This window comes from Enhydra lutris, unplaced genomic scaffold (assembly GCF_002288905.1).
Source record: "Enhydra lutris kenyoni isolate GAN:26980312 unplaced genomic scaffold, ASM228890v2 scaffoldscaffold74, whole genome shotgun sequence".
Classification (NCBI taxonomy): Eukaryota; Metazoa; Chordata; class Mammalia; order Carnivora; family Mustelidae; genus Enhydra; species Enhydra lutris.
In genome coordinates, this window is record NW_019154158.1 from 5,001,034 (window position 1) to 5,019,759 (window position 18,726).

General features: G+C 48.6%; 2 protein-coding genes across 2 annotated transcripts; both read right to left on the reverse strand.

The window, feature by feature from the left end:
- Positions 1-1,145: 1,145 nt before the first annotated feature.
- Positions 1,146-2,441, reverse strand: LOC111160100 (inhibin beta E subunit). Its single transcript, XM_022522934.1, has 2 exons — positions 2,144-2,441; positions 1,146-1,903 (listed from the first exon to the last, which is right to left on the reverse strand). The coding sequence occupies exons 1-2, from the start codon at positions 2,439-2,441 to the stop codon at positions 1,146-1,148; spliced, it is 1,056 nt and encodes a 351-aa protein (XP_022378642.1).
- A 4,550-nt stretch (positions 2,442-6,991) lies between these two features.
- Positions 6,992-17,001, reverse strand: LOC111160234 (inhibin beta C subunit). Its single transcript, XM_022523144.1, has 2 exons — positions 16,566-17,001; positions 6,992-7,737 (listed from the first exon to the last, which is right to left on the reverse strand). The coding sequence occupies exons 1-2, from the start codon at positions 16,879-16,881 to the stop codon at positions 6,992-6,994; spliced, it is 1,062 nt and encodes a 353-aa protein (XP_022378852.1). The 5' UTR covers positions 16,882-17,001.
- Between the last annotated feature and the right edge of the window lie 1,725 nt (positions 17,002-18,726).

Sequence of the window (18,726 nt, forward strand, 5' to 3'; positions counted from 1 at the left end):
ATGACCTGAGCCAAAGGCAGACACCTAACTGACTGAGCCACCCAGGTGCCTTTTTTTTTTTTTTTTTTTTTTTTTTTGGTTTTTAATAGGCTCCCTGCCCAAACTGGGCTTGAACTCAGAACCCTGAGATTAAGAGTCAAATGCTCTACCCGCTGGGCCACCCAGTCACCCTGCCTTTACACTCTTAAAATTTATTGAATTTTTGTTTATGTGGTTCATGTCAATTTACTATTTTAGAAATTAAAACTGAAAACAGTTTGTAACACAATATACAAGCACATATCCCATTAACAGTGATGTCAAAAAGATGATGTAATCACATGCCACATAGCTTCTGGAAAACTCCACTGTATACTTTTCAGATAATGAAAATAAAAAAGGCAAATACCATCTTAGTATTATGAAAATAGTTTTGACCTTGTGAACACTCCTGAAAGGGGTCTCAGGGACCTCCCGAGGTCCTCAGACCTCACCTTGAAAACTATCCCTCCGGACTATCACCCCAGCACTTCTTTATGACTCATACTTGTTGATTTTCCCCCTCATTTTTATTAGGAATATATAAACATTTGTCTCCCCCGTGGGTCCTGTCCCACACACTGGGAAAAACCAGGGAACTTCTTAGGCTCAGTACCCCTCTCACCCAGCTCCCATTTCTTGGGCTCTCCTAACCTACTTCCTCTTAGCCCCTTGCCCATCTCCTTCTCGACCCTCCCTGGAAGCCCTTCCATAGTTCCTAGCCTGGACCAGCCTGCTTCCCCTGTCCCAAGCCTGCTTCCCGCACTTGAGGACTTTCTTTTCTTGTGAGAGACTAAGTAATTTTTCTCTGCCTTCTCCTTCCCTCCACTCCTCCCTCACCTCTGCCGCCTTTTCAGAGGGCTTAGGGTAGGAAACCATGCTTTCTGGGGAGACTCCTTTAGAGAACACACTTTCCCCATTCTCCCTACACATCAGCTAGCCTGGAATAGGCAAGAGTCTGGACGAACAAGTGCCCATTTGGGTCCCCTAGGGGTCACCCCGGTCATCTGGCCACCCAGCCTGTTAGGTGGGGGTGTGGGTCAGGAATCTAATGTCTCCCGCCACAGACGCCCTCTGCCTGGGAACCCCTAACCGATCTCTTTACTCCAAACCCCCAGGTCTTCTCGCTAGCTGCAGCCACAGGCCTCTACCACCATATCTGGCACATCTGTCTTGATCACATTGCCATCCCGGTCCAGGTAGAGGAGAGACAGAGGCCTTCGGGCAGTAGGGACACAGCAGGAAGTACCCAAGGGCCAAGGGTTGTTGGCCTTGAGGAGGCTGAAGACAGCCGAATGGAAGGAGGCAGCAATGCCAGGGCTGCCAGCCAGGTGTGGGGGGCACTGTCCACTGCAGTAATTCAGCTTGTACCCCTCGGGCTGCAGGATCCAGTCCCGCCATCCTAGTTCCTGGAAGTCTACATAGTGGTCTCGCCGGCAGCATAAGGGGGTCTCAGGCTCACAGGTGGGGGTCCTCCTCCTGGCCCGGCCTGTTCCAGGCTCATTGGGCCGGATCTTAAGCTCCAGGAAGGGCCGCTGGTCTCCCGCCGTGTCCAGGAGCCGCAGAGGCTGCTGGGCAGAGGTGGCGTTGCCTTCTAGGTGTCCGCAGTTCAGCCGGAGCTTCAGGACGGTGGACTCCTCGGCCCTCAAGCCACTAGGGGGCAGAGTGAGGGCGTGCCAGCCCGGGGCCGTCATCTGGTGCTCAGCCAGGAGTTTGCGGGACCCTGGGTGCCTGCTCCTTGGGCTCCATCGGAAGATCCTCAAGGAAAGCGTGCCAGGAAGGGTGGGGAGCACGTGCAACCAAAGGCGAGCGTGGTACAGGTGGTGGGACTGAGCTGTGGACAGGTGGAAGGTGAGCATGGAGCTGCAAGGTGAAGTGGAGGAATCTGCCGGAGAGATGGAGAAGGGATGGAGGAATGTGAGCAGGGATGAGCTCTCCTCCAAGACTCCTGCCACCCCCGCCCGCTGCTCTCCTGAGCCCCTTTAGAAGACACAGGGACTGCCTTGTGTCCTCCGTCCTGCGTAACCAGTCAACTCCTCCTCCTCCCACACCCTGCCTTTTCTGTCTGTCGCCCCTTCCTCCTCCCTCTCCCTGTCTGCTCTCTGCCTGCCCCTCCCTCACCCACCTGTGATGGTAGCAAAGCTGATGACCTCCTCCCCTTTTGCAGGAGCCACACTTCCTGGCTGCAGTCTCTGGAGGGCTCTGGCCAGCGCTGCCTGGGGTGGAGGGTGAGTTATTCTGGGACGACTGGTCATGTGCAGCCCCTCCAAGATCTGCTGCTTGGCTAGCTCCAGTACCAGAGTGCGTTCTGCTTGGGGCACTGGCGTGGGACCTCCACAGGAGGGACATACAGACCCTGTCCCCTGTGCCCACACCAGTGCCCACAGCAACACCAGCTGGGGCTGGACATCAGGGAGCCCCATGCTCCTGGTGAATGGCCCTGGGTTGGGTTGGGAGCCTCGGATGGCAGGTGCTCCTTCTGTTGATCTGATTGCGTGGAAGCCAATGAGGGCACAGGGGCAGCAGTGGTTGTGCCACACCCAGCCTCGGCCAAGGGTAGAGCCACCTGCCTTCTATTGCCTGGGACTCAGGAAGGCAGTATGTGGATGGTCCTATGCGTGGCTGTGTTTAGCGCAGTCTGCCAGTTTGACCCTCACAGCTCATGGCTGGTAACTGACTGGGGCCTCTTTAGAGCCACAACCTGGGGCTCCCTCACTTAGTGGTCAGCCAGCAGACCTACCCTCTGAGCCCTGGGATTGGCTGGCTGTACTGCCCATCAGGGCCCTGCAGGGGGCGGAGGTCCCCCTCCACCCCCCCCACTCCCCCGGAGCTCAGGTTTCACCATCTGGCCTGGTCACTGAGTTTGAGGTATGGGTAAGGGGGTGGGGGTGCAGTGTGGACACGCATGATGCAAGAAAGAGAATGATTTCACATGCTCAGTCCCCAAGGTCTGAGGCTCGGGGGAGGGACTCGTATGGGCAAGGTGGGGAGGGCAATTTCCCCCCCATACCTCTAGTCCTTCTAGCTTACCCAGACACCTCTGCTGCAGCAGTTCTTAGAGGCAGCTGTTAGTTCCACTGGTTATTTCTCCAGGGTCTCTGGGCCGGAAGAACTCTGGTCTCTCTCTTCCTAGCAATGGGGTTGGGACAAGGGGGAGAGGAACGGAGTCCTCCTGCGCAGGCCAAGGTGGCAGTGCCACGGGACACAGAAGTCACCTCCTGACCCTGCTTATGCTGGCTGCCCAGAGTCCAGTTGGACTGGAGCACAGCGTGGAGGAGGGCTGGAGCGTGGTGGGGGGGGCGTGTTCCTATGATGTCGGGGGGAAACCCAGAGAGGTAGGGGAGGCAGTGATGCAATCTTACAGCAGGACACAGTCCATCAAGGCTGGCAGAAGGGCGTGGGACTTGGGAGCACCCATACCTACATGCTGGGTCTCTTTAAGGGGACTGTGAGAGTTACGTAAATTCGGGACATCCTAGGAGTGGTTCGAGGCCTCCGTGAAAGGGGGCAGGACATGGGAGGTTTAAGGACTTTGAAGAGCAAAGCAAAATAAGTGGGGTGACATTAGCTCCAATCCCAGCCCTTCCTCACTGACAAAATGGGAAGGCCATGGTCCCTCCACCTTGAACTTATGAGGGTAGACTTAATGCTGGCCTTTCTCCTTTCTCCTTCAAGAAGCTAGAAGACTGTGATTTGGACACATGCCGCGACTCCATCTTATTAAGCTCCCACCTGTGTAGCCAGTGGGGGGGCTGCCAAGAGACTCCCAGATCTGGCACCAGGGGGAGAAAGGTGGCGCTTTGGGGGCTGGGGATCAGTACCGGCGGTGTCCAGCATGTGGCAGTGTAGTGCCACTGGACGGCCGCTGGCTTAGCGCTGACCAGCTTCCCAGGGAATGGGCTGCTCTGAGGAGTGGGGAGCGGCACAGGGCTTTCCAACCTCTCCCTTTGGGAACCCTGCCTCTCCCACAGAAAACAGAGAAGCCAGTCCCCGTGCTCTCCCCTCTTGCCACTACCAAAGAGCAGAGCTGTTGTCAGGCCCCAAATCACCGCTACCTTTGGTTTTAGACCTCGTCCCATTGACACGTGGCGGTGGAACTTGATGACAGGTGCCAGGTCCTAGAAACCCAGGGCACTGTGTGCTGGGGGGCGGGAGACGCCGGGGTAGAGAAGGGACAAGGAAACTTTTAGACCCTCCTGTCCTTCCTACATTTTTCCCCAGGCAAAAACATATTCAAGTTTGCTGTCCAGTCCTCTCCTTCCCCATTCTGAGCAACCTCTCTGTTGGTTGAGGCTGGTGAGAAGGAGTCCTCTACCCCTGGGGTCTGGAACATCAAACTGCAAAGAAGTTTCTGCCCATAGTGGTGTCTCAGAGGGCTTATCTGTTGGGGCCAGGAGACAGAGTCAAGGGAAACAGCATCAAGTGCTTGCAGGAGTCACTGACTCGTCTTCTCCCCTACCCTCTATCAGGTGCCCCCAATTTTCGGCTCTTCCTATCCTCTTGTTGCTGTGCCTGGCCTGGCCCTACCTCCCCACTGACACTTACGTCAGAACCCAGCTATAAATATGCTCTTAGCATCTTAGTCACTTTCCCCAAGAAGTTCTCCCAGGTTATAAATACCCCAGCCATCTGCCTCACAGGCCCGCCCTACCAACCTGGTTGGGTGCTGGGGGGGAGGGACAGGCTCGGGGGGCGGGTAAGAAGGGAGAAGAAGCCCGAGTGGTTATCTTGCCCACATGAGAAAAGCCTGACACAGTCTAGAGTTAGGGGCCAAGAGGCTCTGGAAGCCAAAGTTTGGAAGAAGACAGACCCACTCTTTCCCTTTTACAACAGGCAGAGCCAAAAAGAAAGGGAGTTAATACTGATTCTGTGTTTATTTTAAAATTTGTTGTTTTGCTCATGATGGATTTTTTTGGCATTCATTTTGCTGCTTTAAAAACATAACATTGAGATATTATTTATCTCAGTTGATGAATTTCTTGGCATCCCCTTACAATTTGTCCCCCAAAGTAACTGCCTTACTTCACCTCACCTTAATCTTGGCCCCAGGGACTGAAGCTGGAGTTGGAGGGAGAGAGGTCAGATCTAGGGAAGGGGTGGCTTGTAGGGAGAGTAGACACCGTGGGAGGGGGAGGAAGGGGCACAGAAGACTTCCTTAGATGTTCTCCTTAGATGAAGATCTCCTCCAGGCAAAGATGGCATGACTTCTGTGGGTTGTTCAGGAAGTCCCATGTCTCAGATATGCAGGTTGCCTAAGAAGATCACCTTCAGACTTTCTCCTCTACGGTTCCTCTTCCAGGGACCTCAGACCCTGGGAGGAGGGAGTTATACACTGAGTAAACACAGACATCACGTTACCCAAAGGACACGTGGGTTTTGCGCAAACTCGGCCTTGGGCTGCAGACAATATCGACCCCATGGTTCAGGGCTGTCTAACCAAAGGGGGGGGGGGGATGATGGGGAAAGAAGGGCAAAGGTCTAGAGGGGACCCAGTCTCAGAGCAAATTCCTCCCCTCCTCATTCCATGCCTTCTTTTTCTTCTCCCTGTCCCATGCAAGTGGCTCTTGGCCAGTTCCAGCTTCCGGGCAGGTCTCCTGGATGGAGCCCTGGGGGTCAGTGAGGGAAAGCCACCAGCCAACTCTGAGCCCTGCCTCTGCCTCCCCCAACATGTGTGCTCCTAGGATGTCAGCCTACTTGCTGACTGAGCAATGATCTGTCTCATCTCTTAGAGTGAGCATGGAGGGAGAAGAAGAGCAGATAAAACCTAAGTCTTTATTAGTTCTGAGACCAGCAAAGATGGTTCTGGGGCGGAGGAGGAGGCCTAAGAAAGAAGAGGAGGAAACATAGGAAAGGAAGAGGCATGAAGTGTGGGATAGACATAATAGCTCGGCCCTGAGGAGCCTGGGAGAGAGAGAGCAGAAGTGGGCCTGGTGGGTAGACACTGGGTCATCCTCGGTTTCAGCCAGGGTCCTGGCAAGAGACAAAAGAACCATTCAGTTGTCTGTGTTTGCATCACTAAGAGACTTAATGAAGACCTTATTTATGGATGTGTAGGCAGGGTTAAGAGAATGAAGGATGAATGTTGAAGCTCCCAGAGACTAGCAAGAGTGGAAAGCCCTTATAAGCCCTTAGTGCGGAAGCAGTGATATCAGAATCTAGGTAGAACTGGGGCCAGGGGGAGCCAGATAGGAGCTGTAGGGACAGACCACAACCACAGTCACACAGATACATGGCACCTAGGCAGAGGGAACAGGAATAAGAAATATCCTGACCTCTATCTCCCCCTATCCTTTGATCTCCTGCTTGTGTCAGCCCTTAGCCGAATTCAGCAGGAAGCCAGGGACCAAAGAGGCTGAGGTGAGTCAGCCCTTAAGGGCATAGAGCGGGGCAGAGAAGGACAAAGAATGGATGAGGGTGTGCCAAGAGAGCCTTAGCAACCCACCAGGGCCAATAAGGGGCTCGAGATACAGGGAAGAGTAACTTTGGACAGCAGGGATCTAATCTTCAGTGAATCTAAGGAAGGGGCTCTCTGGTAATCCTGAAAATAAGGGGAAGGGGCTGGGTCAACTCATCCTGGAGTGACGGCCATCGAGTGGGAAGAGCAGGGAAGTACCTCGGATTATGGGATGGATTAAGGATGGGCTATGGATGGCTTTGCCTGGGAACTAGATGGCACTGCTCATGGTTGCAGGTGGGATCAGAATCCCTGGGGTGGCACTTGAGCCTGGGAGGCTTGCTGGGTAGACTGTGCCCTAGGAGAGAAACTGGTGGTCACGAAGATGGTACAGTGACTCTCCTTAGATGAAGATCTCCTCAAGCCACAGATGGGATAATTTCCACAGTTTGCCCAGGAAGAGGGAGTCCTCCTTCTGGACAGAGGCAGTAATGGGGTCATTCCCTCCTCTCCAGGAAGGGTACCTCTGTGAGGGCATGTTTGCTTACTCCCACCTTGGGCTGCCCATCCACATGCGGACTAACTACAGCCACAGGCCTCGACCACCATGTCGGGTATGTCAGTCTTGACAATGTTGCTGTCCCTGTCATAGTAGAGCAGAGAGAGGGGGCGCCGGGCCGTGGGCACACAGCATGAGCCCCCTCCTGCAGTTCCTGACGCTGTGTTGGCCTTGAGGAGGTTGAGCACTGCAGTGTGGAAGGAGGCAGCAATGCCGGGCATGCCTGCCACATGCAGTGGGCACTGCCCCATGCAGAAGTTCATTGCATAGCCCTCAGGCTGGATGATCCAGTCGTGCCAGCCAATCTCACGGAAGTCCACAAAGAACTCTTGCCGACAACACATCCTGGACCCACCCTGGCAGTTGATGCCTCGCCGGTGAAGCCGGTGCTTGCCCCCAACTTTGACCTTAGCTGTCACAAAAGGCCTATGGGCAGCCTCACCCAGTATGAAGGAGCTCTGGGCTCCTTGGCTTTCAGGCACCAGCTCCAGGGTCAAGTGGCCTTGGCTGCAGGCAGCCTGAGCTTCAGGCCCCAAGGAGAGCCGCTGCCAGCCACTGGCATCCACCTCCAGCTGGTGCCGAGCGGCCAAGGTGAGGTTGGTGTCACGTAAGCCTACCACAAGGATCCTCAGCTTCAGAGTCCAGGTGGTATTGGGAGGGATCTGTACAAAGAACATGAGGCTGGCCTGCTGGATCTCCATGCCACTAGCAGTTCTGTCAGAGGAGAAGTGGAAATCAAGACGAGTCTGGTTGATGTTGGAGAGGCCTGTGGACACAAGAAGCTCCAGTCACTATGGCCTTCTGAATGTCAATTCTATCAGCTACCTTGTTATTCTCAGCATACTGGAACTCTGCAGCCCTTGGTATTGTTGACCACCCTTTCTTTTTTGAAAATCTTTTCTTGCTTGGCTTCTATGACACAACTCTTACGATTATTCCTTGATTTTCTTTGTTGGCTTTTCTTTCTCTGACCATCCGTTCAGTGCAAGAGTTCTCCAAAGTTTGTCTCTGACCTTCATTTCCTTTTGTTCTACCCTGAAGGGAGTTCTTACCCACACTCATAGTCAGCCAACACAATTTTTATGGCAGTGATTCCCAAATCTGGATGTCTAGTCCAGACCATTTTGCACCTCTGGACTGGACGTATAGATCTGGAAATCAACAAGCTTCAGGTCTAAATTTCTAACTGCTTAATTTTGTCACATGAATGTCCTGCCGGCACATTCAAATCAATTTTTTCTTAAGTGGAAATCATTCTTTTCTTTGCTATCCGCCCCTCTTTCTGTTCTTAGAATTGGGGGCACCACTACCTTCCTTATCACCACTAGAAACTCTTTGAGCACCCCCTCACCGCCCATATCCAGTCTTTCACCACAATGAGTCTACGTATGTCTCCTGTCACTATTACTCTTCTCCAATTTTCTCTCTTCATCCTTCTCCTGCCCCTACTGAAACACCTTAATTGGGTTTCTGTTCCCTCCACTCCACTGAAACTGCTCTTGTCAGGATCACCAACTCTTTCCATATTGCCGATTCCAGTGGTTTCACCTCTTTATATTCATCTTATTTGATCTTTAAGCAGTGTTTGACACATTTATCATTCCCTTCTTGAAATATTTCCTTCTCTTGGCTTTTGTGACTCTGGCCACTTTATCTTAGTCTCTTGCTGACAGCTCCTCTTCCTCTGCCTGACCTCTGTATGTTGAAGGTCCTGAGCTCCCTTCTTTTAGCTCTGTATATTTGTTTCTAGAAGGCTACCATCAATTCCCATGGCTTTCTATTCCATCTGTATGCTGATGACTCCCAAATATATATATCCCTGGCCCTGACATCTCCCTGATCCTCAGGCTTGTATTTCCAGCTGCTGATCTGATATTCTATTTGGTTATCTAGTGATATCTCAAACTTTTCAAGTTCACAGATAAACTCTAGATTTATCCCTCCTTATCCCAAACCTATTCCTTCTCCAACCTAATTCCCTATAAGTGCATTGCTTAAGCCAAAACCTTGATTACCCTCATCCCCCACTTTAAAATTACCTGCAAGATCTGGGGCATCTGTGTGTCTCAGCTGGTTAAGCATCTGACTCTTGATTTCGGCTCATGGTATGACCTCAGGGTCATGAGATGGAACCCCGCATTGGGATCCATGCTCAGCATGAAGTCTGCTTGAGATTCCTCCTCTCCCTCTGCCTTTGCCCCTCCCCTCCACTTGTGCATACTCTCTCAAAATAAATAAATAAAATTTTCTAAAAAATAAAAAAATAAAATTATCTGCAAGATCTGCCAACTCTATCTACAATTCATAAAATAATTTCACTTATACCTGTCTCCTTTTTTTTTAAAAAAACATTTTATTTATTTATTTGACAGGCAGAGATCACAGGTAGGCAGAGAGGTAGGCAAAGAGAGAGGGAGAAGCAGGCTCCCTGCCGAGCAGAGAGCCCGATGTGGGGCTAGAGCCCGATGTGGGGCTCGATCCCAGGACCCCGGGATCATGACCTGAGCCGAAGGCAGAGGCTTTAACCCACTGAGCCACCCAGGTGCCCCTACCTGTCTCCTTTACTACATATTAGTTCAACCCTCAATCACCTTTTTCTTGAATTATAGCAATACCTTCCCAAGTGGTCCACTCTTGTCCCCCAAACCATTCTCTATATATCAGCCAGAGTGCATTTTATTATGTAAATCTGATCAGCTTAATCTCTTCAGCTTCAGACTCTTCAAAGGCTTTCCATTGCTATTTGAATAAAATCTAAGCCCCTTAACACAGAAAACTTGTATGATTAGGCATTCTGCCATCTAATGACTATATTCTACCCATACTGTCTCTTTTCTGCTCCTTGAACTCACTAAACCTGGACTCACCTCATGGCCTTTGCACTTGTGCTTCCCCCTGTCTGAAATGTCTTTCCAAGATCTTTGATTGACTGGCTTCTTTTTGGCATTCAGCTCAAATGTCTCCTTCTTGTGGAGGTTTCTCTGACAAATCTATCTAAACCAGCCTTCAATTCCACCTCCGTCTCTCTAACGCATCATCCTGCTTAACTATTTTTATAGCTGCTATGACTCTCTGTAGTCATCTTGTTTTTTTGTTCATTTGTTTACTATGTGCTTCCCCTCCCCTTCTCCTCCCCGCTACCCCTCCATCTAGAATGTAAACTCCATGAAGGTAGAGATTATGCCTGTATGGTTTACCAGTTTCTCTAGTACCGAGTACATAATAAGCTCAATAAACAATTGTTGAATGAACAGAAACTTCAACTAGGCTTTGTGTGAATTGGAAAGTCAGGAATAAGGCTGCTCTTGACAGCTTTCAAACTCATCATGATGTCTCCCATCTTGGTGTCTCTAAATAAGTCTATTCCATTCTTCTCTTCCTGTGGATCTACTTCTTCTGCTTGTCAGTTTCTTCAGGTCCTAAAATGGTGGCCCCAGCTCCTGAGTCTACAGAATGTTTTACTCAGCTCCTCTAAACTAAAGTGACATGATCTTCCAGTGTCCCAATTTCCAAATCCTTGATGAAAAGTCTGATTGGCTCAACTTATCTTGTTATGTCACTAAGCACCCCACCATTAGAATCTCTCTCTCTTTGAAAGATTTGCTCATTTATTTTAGAGAGAGAGACAAAGAGAGAGGGCACAAGCAGGAGGGGCAGAGGAAGAGGGAGAGAAACTCCCAAGCAGACTTTATGTTGAGCATGGAGTCAGACGCAGGGCTCAATCTCATGATCCTGAGATTACAACCTGAGTTCGACAATTAACCAACTGTGCCACCGAGGTGCCCCTACCATTAGAATTTCTTAAGTTACCCTAGTTATGGCAGGCAGAACGCATAAACATCAGGGACTATGGTAGATTATTACATTGTTGGCCCCCAGTGAAGAACACCTCCCATTATTGATGGCTTTGTGCCATCCCTTTCCATATTGTCTGGGCATAGCTATGTGACTTGACTTGGCCAATGAGACAACCATAGTGCAAGCAGACACTTGATAAGTACTTACATAATGATGTTTCACCCTTTTGGAAGCCAGCTACCATGTTTTAAAGAAACTTGGGCTAGACTAATGGATGATGAGGAGCCATGTGGAGAGAGACTTCGAGGATCAGAGACCATCTTAGATGTTCTAGCCCCATCTAAGCTCCTGACTGAAGGCAGTTACCTCAGTGCCCTCAACTACTCCTCAGATGGACATAAAGAACTGTCCAGCTAAGTCCAGTCAAAGCACAAAAATCATCAGAAATATCGAATTTCTTGTTTTAAGCCTCTATGTTTGTGCTGATTAGTTATATCAATAGGTAATTGAAACAGAAATAAGTAACAGAGTGCTTGGGTGCTCCATAGCAAAGACCTAAAATTTGTAGCCTTGGCCTTGGGACTGGGTGGCAGGCAGAGGTTGGAAGGATGGTGAGGAGACTGTTAGTGAAGGTAGGAAGAGCAGTGAAGAAATTGCTATCAGATCCTGGAGAAAGGGGAACCTGTGTTATGTATTGGCTATCATCTGTGGTAACTTGGAAGCTAGAAATGGCATCTAACAAAGTTGTGAATTTAGCTAAAGATATTTCCAGGCAGAATGCTGAAAGTGCCAATTGGCTTATTTTAGCTGCCTATGATAAGGCATTTCAGGAGTGAGATGAACTAAAAAAGGAACTGTTCAATTTTCAAGCAGAATTTAGAGAAAATATTTCCAACAGGACTTGCTAGATTGAACAATAAGATATTTTTTCATTCCTCACCTCTCTGTCTGGCAAAAGATTCTTAAAGTAAGAAATGATCTTGAGGTAAAAATCAAATCCAGGGGATTGCCAGTAATGTATGGCCTCAGAGTGAAGATCAAAACATTTAATAATGGGACAACTATAAGACCCTTTGTTAAGATCTTACACTTTGTTAAAATTTAAAAAAATTAAGATGATGTTCTATAGATCCTCTCAACTAGACAAAAGGGTTTCTAGGGATCTTAAGAGTATCTATCAATCCATAACACCTTGACTTGCAACCTAAAGAGGGGTCTGTCTTGATATCAAGTTGAGTGCCTTTTTGTCTAACTGAGTAGATTACAATTTGTTATTTAGGAGGCCCACAGGGTTTTACAGAGAATTTTAGTAGCAAAAGCAGCACAAGTTTGGACTAAAAGGGCCAGAGATGATTCAAAGTAAAAGAGGTCTCTGGGCCCCCAACCTCTTTGGCCCGGAAGCAGGCTGAGAAAACCGCTCAGCCACAGACACACGTCATTTCCAATTTAAAAGGAAAGACATCTCAGAGGGTGGATCCAAGGGCTGAGACAGATCTAGAAGTCAAGGAGAACACTGGTGGGCTCTCCTTAAGAAGCGAGAAAAATCCTACCAAGGAGTAGAACTAAGCCCTAACCAAGGGAATTCTGGATTTAGGGGAGACTTGAGATATGTGCCTGGCTGGATATCAGAATTTCATGGATCAGTCACGGGTCTGTGTCCCCCACTCCCCTGTCTCCTGTACTGAACAGGAGTATCTGTTATAGTGACCCTGTCTCTGTATCAGCATTGTATGTTAGATGTGTGGGAGGCAGATAACTTGTAGTTTTAGGTCACAGGCAGTGGTATGCTGGTAAATGTTTAGCAACTGGATTCCAGAGGGAAATAAATCCCGATTCGTAGTGTTTGCCAATTTCTGTGGTTTAAATTCTCCCACCACGGCCAATTTCAAACTATTCATGTGACATCACTGGATGCGGAATTGGGAGATGTTCATAATTTGTTCTCATGAGCCCGTATAAGTCATTTCTAGTACATTACTGAACACCCCTACCCTCGTTTCCCCAGAGCCCCCAGCTCTCTTACTTCCAGCAAGAACAATACTCAGGTCTTGCTTTCACACTATTGTGTGGATGATGGCTTAAATTGGAATAAAAACTTCAAGCTAGCATATCCAAATGCAAAAGGTAGAATCCAGGGGTGCCTGGGTAGCTCAGTCAGTTAAACGTCCACCTTTTGTCCACCAGGGTCCTGGGATCGAGCCCTGCTTCGGGCTCCGTGCTCAGTATCGGGCTCTGTGCTCAGCAGGCAGTCTGCCCACTCCCTCTGCTGATCCCCCTGCTTGTGCTCTATCTCTCAAATAAATAAATAAAATATTTAAAAAAAAAAAGAAAAGGTAGAATCCAGGTGTCAGTCATTCTCATTTCCAAATGTCATCTCAGATCGGGCCCCTCAGACTGAACGTTGTACTCATTCATTGATTAGCAAATATGTGGAAAGTGTATAGACTTTGAAGTCAGAGAGAACAGTATTTGAATTCTGCCCCTTGCAAGCTGTATGACCTTGGCCATGTAAATGGTCTTCTTTGAGTGTCAGTCTGCTTTTCTGCAATGGGAATGATAAACTCCACTTTGTGGGGTGGTTGTTGAAGATTAAATGAGATGAGACAGGCGTACTAAATACCAGGTAGCCATCATTATTGCCACAATGTTGCCAGGAACTGGTGTCAGAGATACAAAGGTGTAAGCACAAAAACAAAAACAAAATAAAACAAACACCCAGAATCTGGGTGTTTAAAGAAGTCATGGTTCGTGGTCATCTGTCCACCTTGTACTCATCCAGTCCAAGCTACTTTTCAACTCCAAATGCAATTTACTCCTTCAGACTTTTACTTACATTTCCCCCCTCCGTTTAGAATGTTGTTTACTGTTCTCTACCCATTGAAGCCAAACTTATTCTACAACACCAGTCCATTTGCAATCTTCTGAAAGACTTCCCTGTCTCACTAGGACCCAACGAATAATCCCTGACCCAGCAAGCAATGGGCCCTCCTCTAGCATTATTTCATTCTGTTTTACCTTCTAATTATTTATTCCTAGAAGCAGCAACTACAACCCTCATGGGCAGGAGCTCAGCCTTCGATTTCTTGCTCTCTCCCACCTTAACCTTCTAAGAATGTTACCCATATTAGTTCATTTAATTCTCCCAACTATCCTCTCACTATCCACATTTTTCAAATGAGAAAACTATTAACAACTCAGGTCGCACAGTAATAAGCAACTGAGCAAGGATTTGAACCCAGGCTTATCTGGCTCCAGAGTTGGTATTCTTATAGGCAGGGCGCCTGGGTGGCTCAGTTGGTTAAGCATCTATCTTCAGCTCAGGTCATGATCTCAGGGTCCTGGGATCGAGCAGTGCATGGGGCTCTCTGTTCAGCAGGGAGCCTGCTTTGCCACCCCCCTCCCCCCACCCCGCTTGCTTCTCTGCCTACTTGTGATCTCTCTCTCTCGCTCTGTCAAATAAATAAATAAAATCTTAAAAAAAAAAAAAAAAGCATCTGATTTGATTTTGTCTTAGGTCATGATCTCAGGTTCATGAGACAGAGCCTTGCATTGGGCTCTGTGCTGGGCGTGGAGCCTGCTTAAGTTTCTCTATCTCCCTCTTCCTCCTTCTCTACCCCTCTCCCAACTCAAGTTTATGCTCTGCTCTTGTTCTCTCTAAAATAAATAAATAAATGTTTGTCATAGGCAGAAGCCCCCTTTTGAATTACAATAGGGTCTCATACATTACTGGGGATTCTACACTGTGGTCAAACTGACTTACAGCATGGTTTGGCTGTTTAATACAACCAATGCTTATTGAATATCTAGTATGTTCATGAGATGCCCAGTAGTGTAGCTACTCTGTAGCTACTCAGTAGCTAGGATATCTTGCTCCACCACTTACCAGTCATGTGACCTTGAGGAATTACTCAACTTTTTTTTTTTTAAATAAGCTCTTTGCCCAAGGTGGGGTTTGAACTCACCACTCCAAGATCAAAAGTTGCATGCTCTACCAGCTGAGCCAGTCAGGTGCCCCAAGCACTTAACCTCTTTGTGCCTCAGTTTCAGTAACTATTTTTATTTTATTTTATTTATTTATTTTTTAAAGATTTTTATTTATTTATTTGACAGACAGAGATCACAAGTAGGCAGAGAGGCAGGCAGAGAGAGAGGAGGAAGCAGGCTCCCCGCTGAGCAGAGAGCCCGATGTGGGGCTCCAACCCAGGATCCTGGGATCATGACCTGTGCTGAAAGCAGAGGCTTTAACCCACTGAGCCACCCAGGTGCCCCTCAGTAACTGTTTTTAAAGATTGATTGATTAATTGGTTGATTCATTTATTTAGAGCACCTGAGAGGGCAGAGGGATAGAATTCCCAAGCAGAATCCCCACTGAGGTTGAAATTCCGGGTTCAATTTCATGACCCTGAGATCATGACCTGAGCTGAAATCATGAGTTGGATGTTTAACTGACTGAGCCACCTGGCGCCCCACAGTTTCAGTATCTTTTTTTTTTTTTAAATTAAAGATTTTATTTATTTATTTGACAGAGATCACAAGTAGGCAGAGAGGCAGGCAGAGGGAGGCGGAAAGAGGGGGTAGGGGAAGCAGGCTCTCTGCTGAGCAGAGAGCCCAATGCAGGGGATGTGGGGCGGGGCTCGATTCCAGGACCCTGAGATGACCTGAGCTGAAGGCAGAGGCTTTAACCCACTGAGCCACCCAGGCGCCCCAGTTTCAGTATCTTTAAAATGAGAATAACAATAGTACTTGTCTCACTGGGTTGTTGTGAGGATCTTAAGGAGTTGGTGTATGTAAAAAACTTAGGATAATGTAAATAAGGTAAAAGTGTTAGTTATTTCTACTATACACTAGCTTTTGGTGATAACATGAGGAATAAATGACAGATCCTGACCTCAAGGGGTCAGCATATGTGGGAAGACAGACTTCACAGAAAACCTGGAAACAGTCATTTCCACACAGAATTCACGTTCTGGGTGAGGGTAGGGGAGCCGCCAGAGAGGAAGCCCCTCATTCTCATGTCAGGGTGGGTTTTTTGAGTATTGGAGTGCTGGCTCTTGAAGGGAGAGGGGAGTAGGTGCTGACCCGGGGAAAGGGGCCAGGAATGGGAAGGACCTTCCAGACCCAAGGAAGAGCTCCTAGAAGCTCAGAGGCCAAAGAGATCACTTTGTGTTCTGTTCCTAGGGTCCTGTCTCCAAATTCTTGGCCTTCCCTTCAGCTACCCACTAAATTCTCCAACTTCTCTTTCCTCTCTGGAAGTAACTTTCCCTTCTACTGTATCTTCTTGCCTTTATCCACCTTTCTGAGTCCCATTTTGATGCTGTTCTGATGTGAGGACCCAAGGTATTAAGATGAGGAAGCAGGGGTAGGCTGGAGGAGTACTATAGTCCCGCTGTTTTACATTTTCCCTTTTTACTCAGATGAGGCATCTGAGCGTTGGGGGAGACAGGGGCCAGAAAAAGGACAGATTCCCTAGCTCCCAGCCTCAGGGGCCAGGCCCAGGAAGTGGATGAGCTCACACCACAGCCTGTGGAAATTTGGGGGAGCCAAAGGAGATGCAGGCAGGCAGTCTCAAAAGAAGTGAAATCTACCCACTTCCCAGCTGCCCATTGGTCAAGTTTAAATAAGAGAGAGCAGGTGGGGGTGGGGGAGCCTGGGATTAGGAGGTGGGGGTGGGGGAGCCTGGGATTAGGAGATTACTGGGAAGCAAGAGTTGGGAGGGTTTGGGGGAGGGAGTCAGGGGTTAGGCTAGGGAGGAGACTTTTCTATCCTTGGGGGAAGATCTACAGAGCAGGAACCCACCTGTGTCAGCAAAGCTGATGATCTCATACTCCTGTTCCCCATCAGCCTCTGGAAGCGTCCCCTGTGGGGGCCCACGGAGGCGCTGCAGCGCAGTCCTCAGAGCAGCTCTGGACACAGGCTGGTTCAGTGTCGGGCGCTGGCTGAGGTGCAGTTTGTCCAAGATGCGTCTCTTGGCCAGGTCAAGAAGCAGCTCCCGCTGGTGATCCAAGTCCACGGCGGGTCCTCTACATGCCGGACACTGGCTATCAGAAGCTCTGGGGATGGCCACTGTAGCCGGAGCCAGGAATAGGAAGGCCAGGAGTAATGGAGAGATCATGGCTGGGGGAGGCCCTCTTTTAGTGATATGGTTGAGACAGAGCCGTAAAACTGGGGCTCAGGATCTCAACAGCTGTGGTCTCAACTCCAACCTGGCTGCCAGGGGCCCTGGAAGGAGAGTGTGTCCAGCTGGCATGACTCCTTGCTGCAGGGGATAGAGCAGCCAAACATCTGACTTGAGAGATGAAGCCAGTAACAGGTAGAACTTGGCAGAAGGCTCCAACACATAGTCAGTGAAAGTACAGAGTGGGGGATGTGAGTTGTTTAGTCTGGGGAAAGAAATGTCCCTGGGCCAATGTTGGGAGACAGTGGGTTACCCATGTAAGCTGCGGGGGCCTGGGGACAAAGGTTAGAGATGAAATTCCTCTTCAGATCAAAGGCCTTGCTGGAAGCCTGGAGGAAAAGGGAGAGATGAGAGGCTTTAAGACAGAGTGTTAAAAGAGTGACTCTCAAACAAGAGGGGTCCTTGGCAGGGCACTTTATGTCATTATCATGCAGATAGTTGAGAGTTTCATTTCCCTTTGCCAGGTACTTCTCAAATTCTCGCTGCTCCCTTTCTTCCTCCCAGAGGCTCATAATGCAGACTCCTTTGTTAACCAACACCCCCTCCCCTCATCCCCACTCCACTGGGCTCAAAAGTAGCCAGTATGAAGGCTAAGGGAAAGGAAGGTTAAGTGTTCTCAGCCTGGTCTTCTGCTTCCTCAGAGGGAAGTCTGAAGGTGGGAAAGGGACTTGAGAGCTAGATTTGCTCACCCTTTGGGGATTCTTCTACTTAGGAAAAGAAATTTTGAGATTTCTCAGAATCCCTGGTTTTCCAAAGGTCCTCACCAGTGGCTCTTCAGGGAAGGGCCTGGGCTCTCATAGCCGGGATTCATCCGGCAGGGATGGTGGGTGGAGTTAGGAGGATAGTTCTTTTTTTTTTTTTTTTTTTTTAAGACTTTATTTATTTATTTATTTATTTTTAAAGATTTTGTTTATTTATTTGACAGACAGAGATCACAAGTAGGCAGAGAGAGAGAAGGGGAAGCAGGTTTCCAGCTGAGCAGAGAGCCTGATGAGGGGCTCAATCCCAGGACCCCGGGATCATGACCTGAGCCTAAGGCAGAGGCTTAACCCACTGAGCCACCCAGGTGCCCCAGGAGGATAGGTTTTTAAATCAGATGACCTTGGTCAGAATTCTGTCTCTTTCTTTTATTAGCTGTGTGACTGTAGGCAAGTTACTTGACCTCTCGTGCTTTCATTTCTTCATTTGGAGATATAGGAAAAATGATTGCCCATGATTATAAAATCCAAAAAACCCCCATAGTCCACTTTGTTTTTTGTAACTCTCATGGTGACCTGAACAGAGGGGAGGTTATCTATGATCTTTTAAAAAATTGTACTGAGACTATTTACACATTTTTATTCCAGAGATACAAATTATTTGATTATGGCATACCCCTGGAGGTATTATAAAATATACAGTATGTGTATCATTTTACCTTTCTAAAACTTGGACTTTTCTGAATTCTGAAACATGGCTGGCCCGATGGACTTTGAATATGGGATTATAGATCTGTAATGATTATTTCAGAGTTTTGAGATTTAAATAATTTCGTAAAGCACTGACAATGACTGGCACAGAGCAGGGGCTTAACAAAAGTTTATTATTTCTGCTACACAGGTTTGCTTGTGGGCCAGAGTACCTCCACCAGTATTTGCCCTTCTGGACTCTTCCTTCCTAGATGCCAGGCCCACAATTTCTGTCTGCAGTGCAATCACTTAGCCGGCCATCTTTGTTGCTTATATTATTATATACCTAGCATCGCACACAGTGCCTGATCTATAATATAAGTGTTTAAAAGTG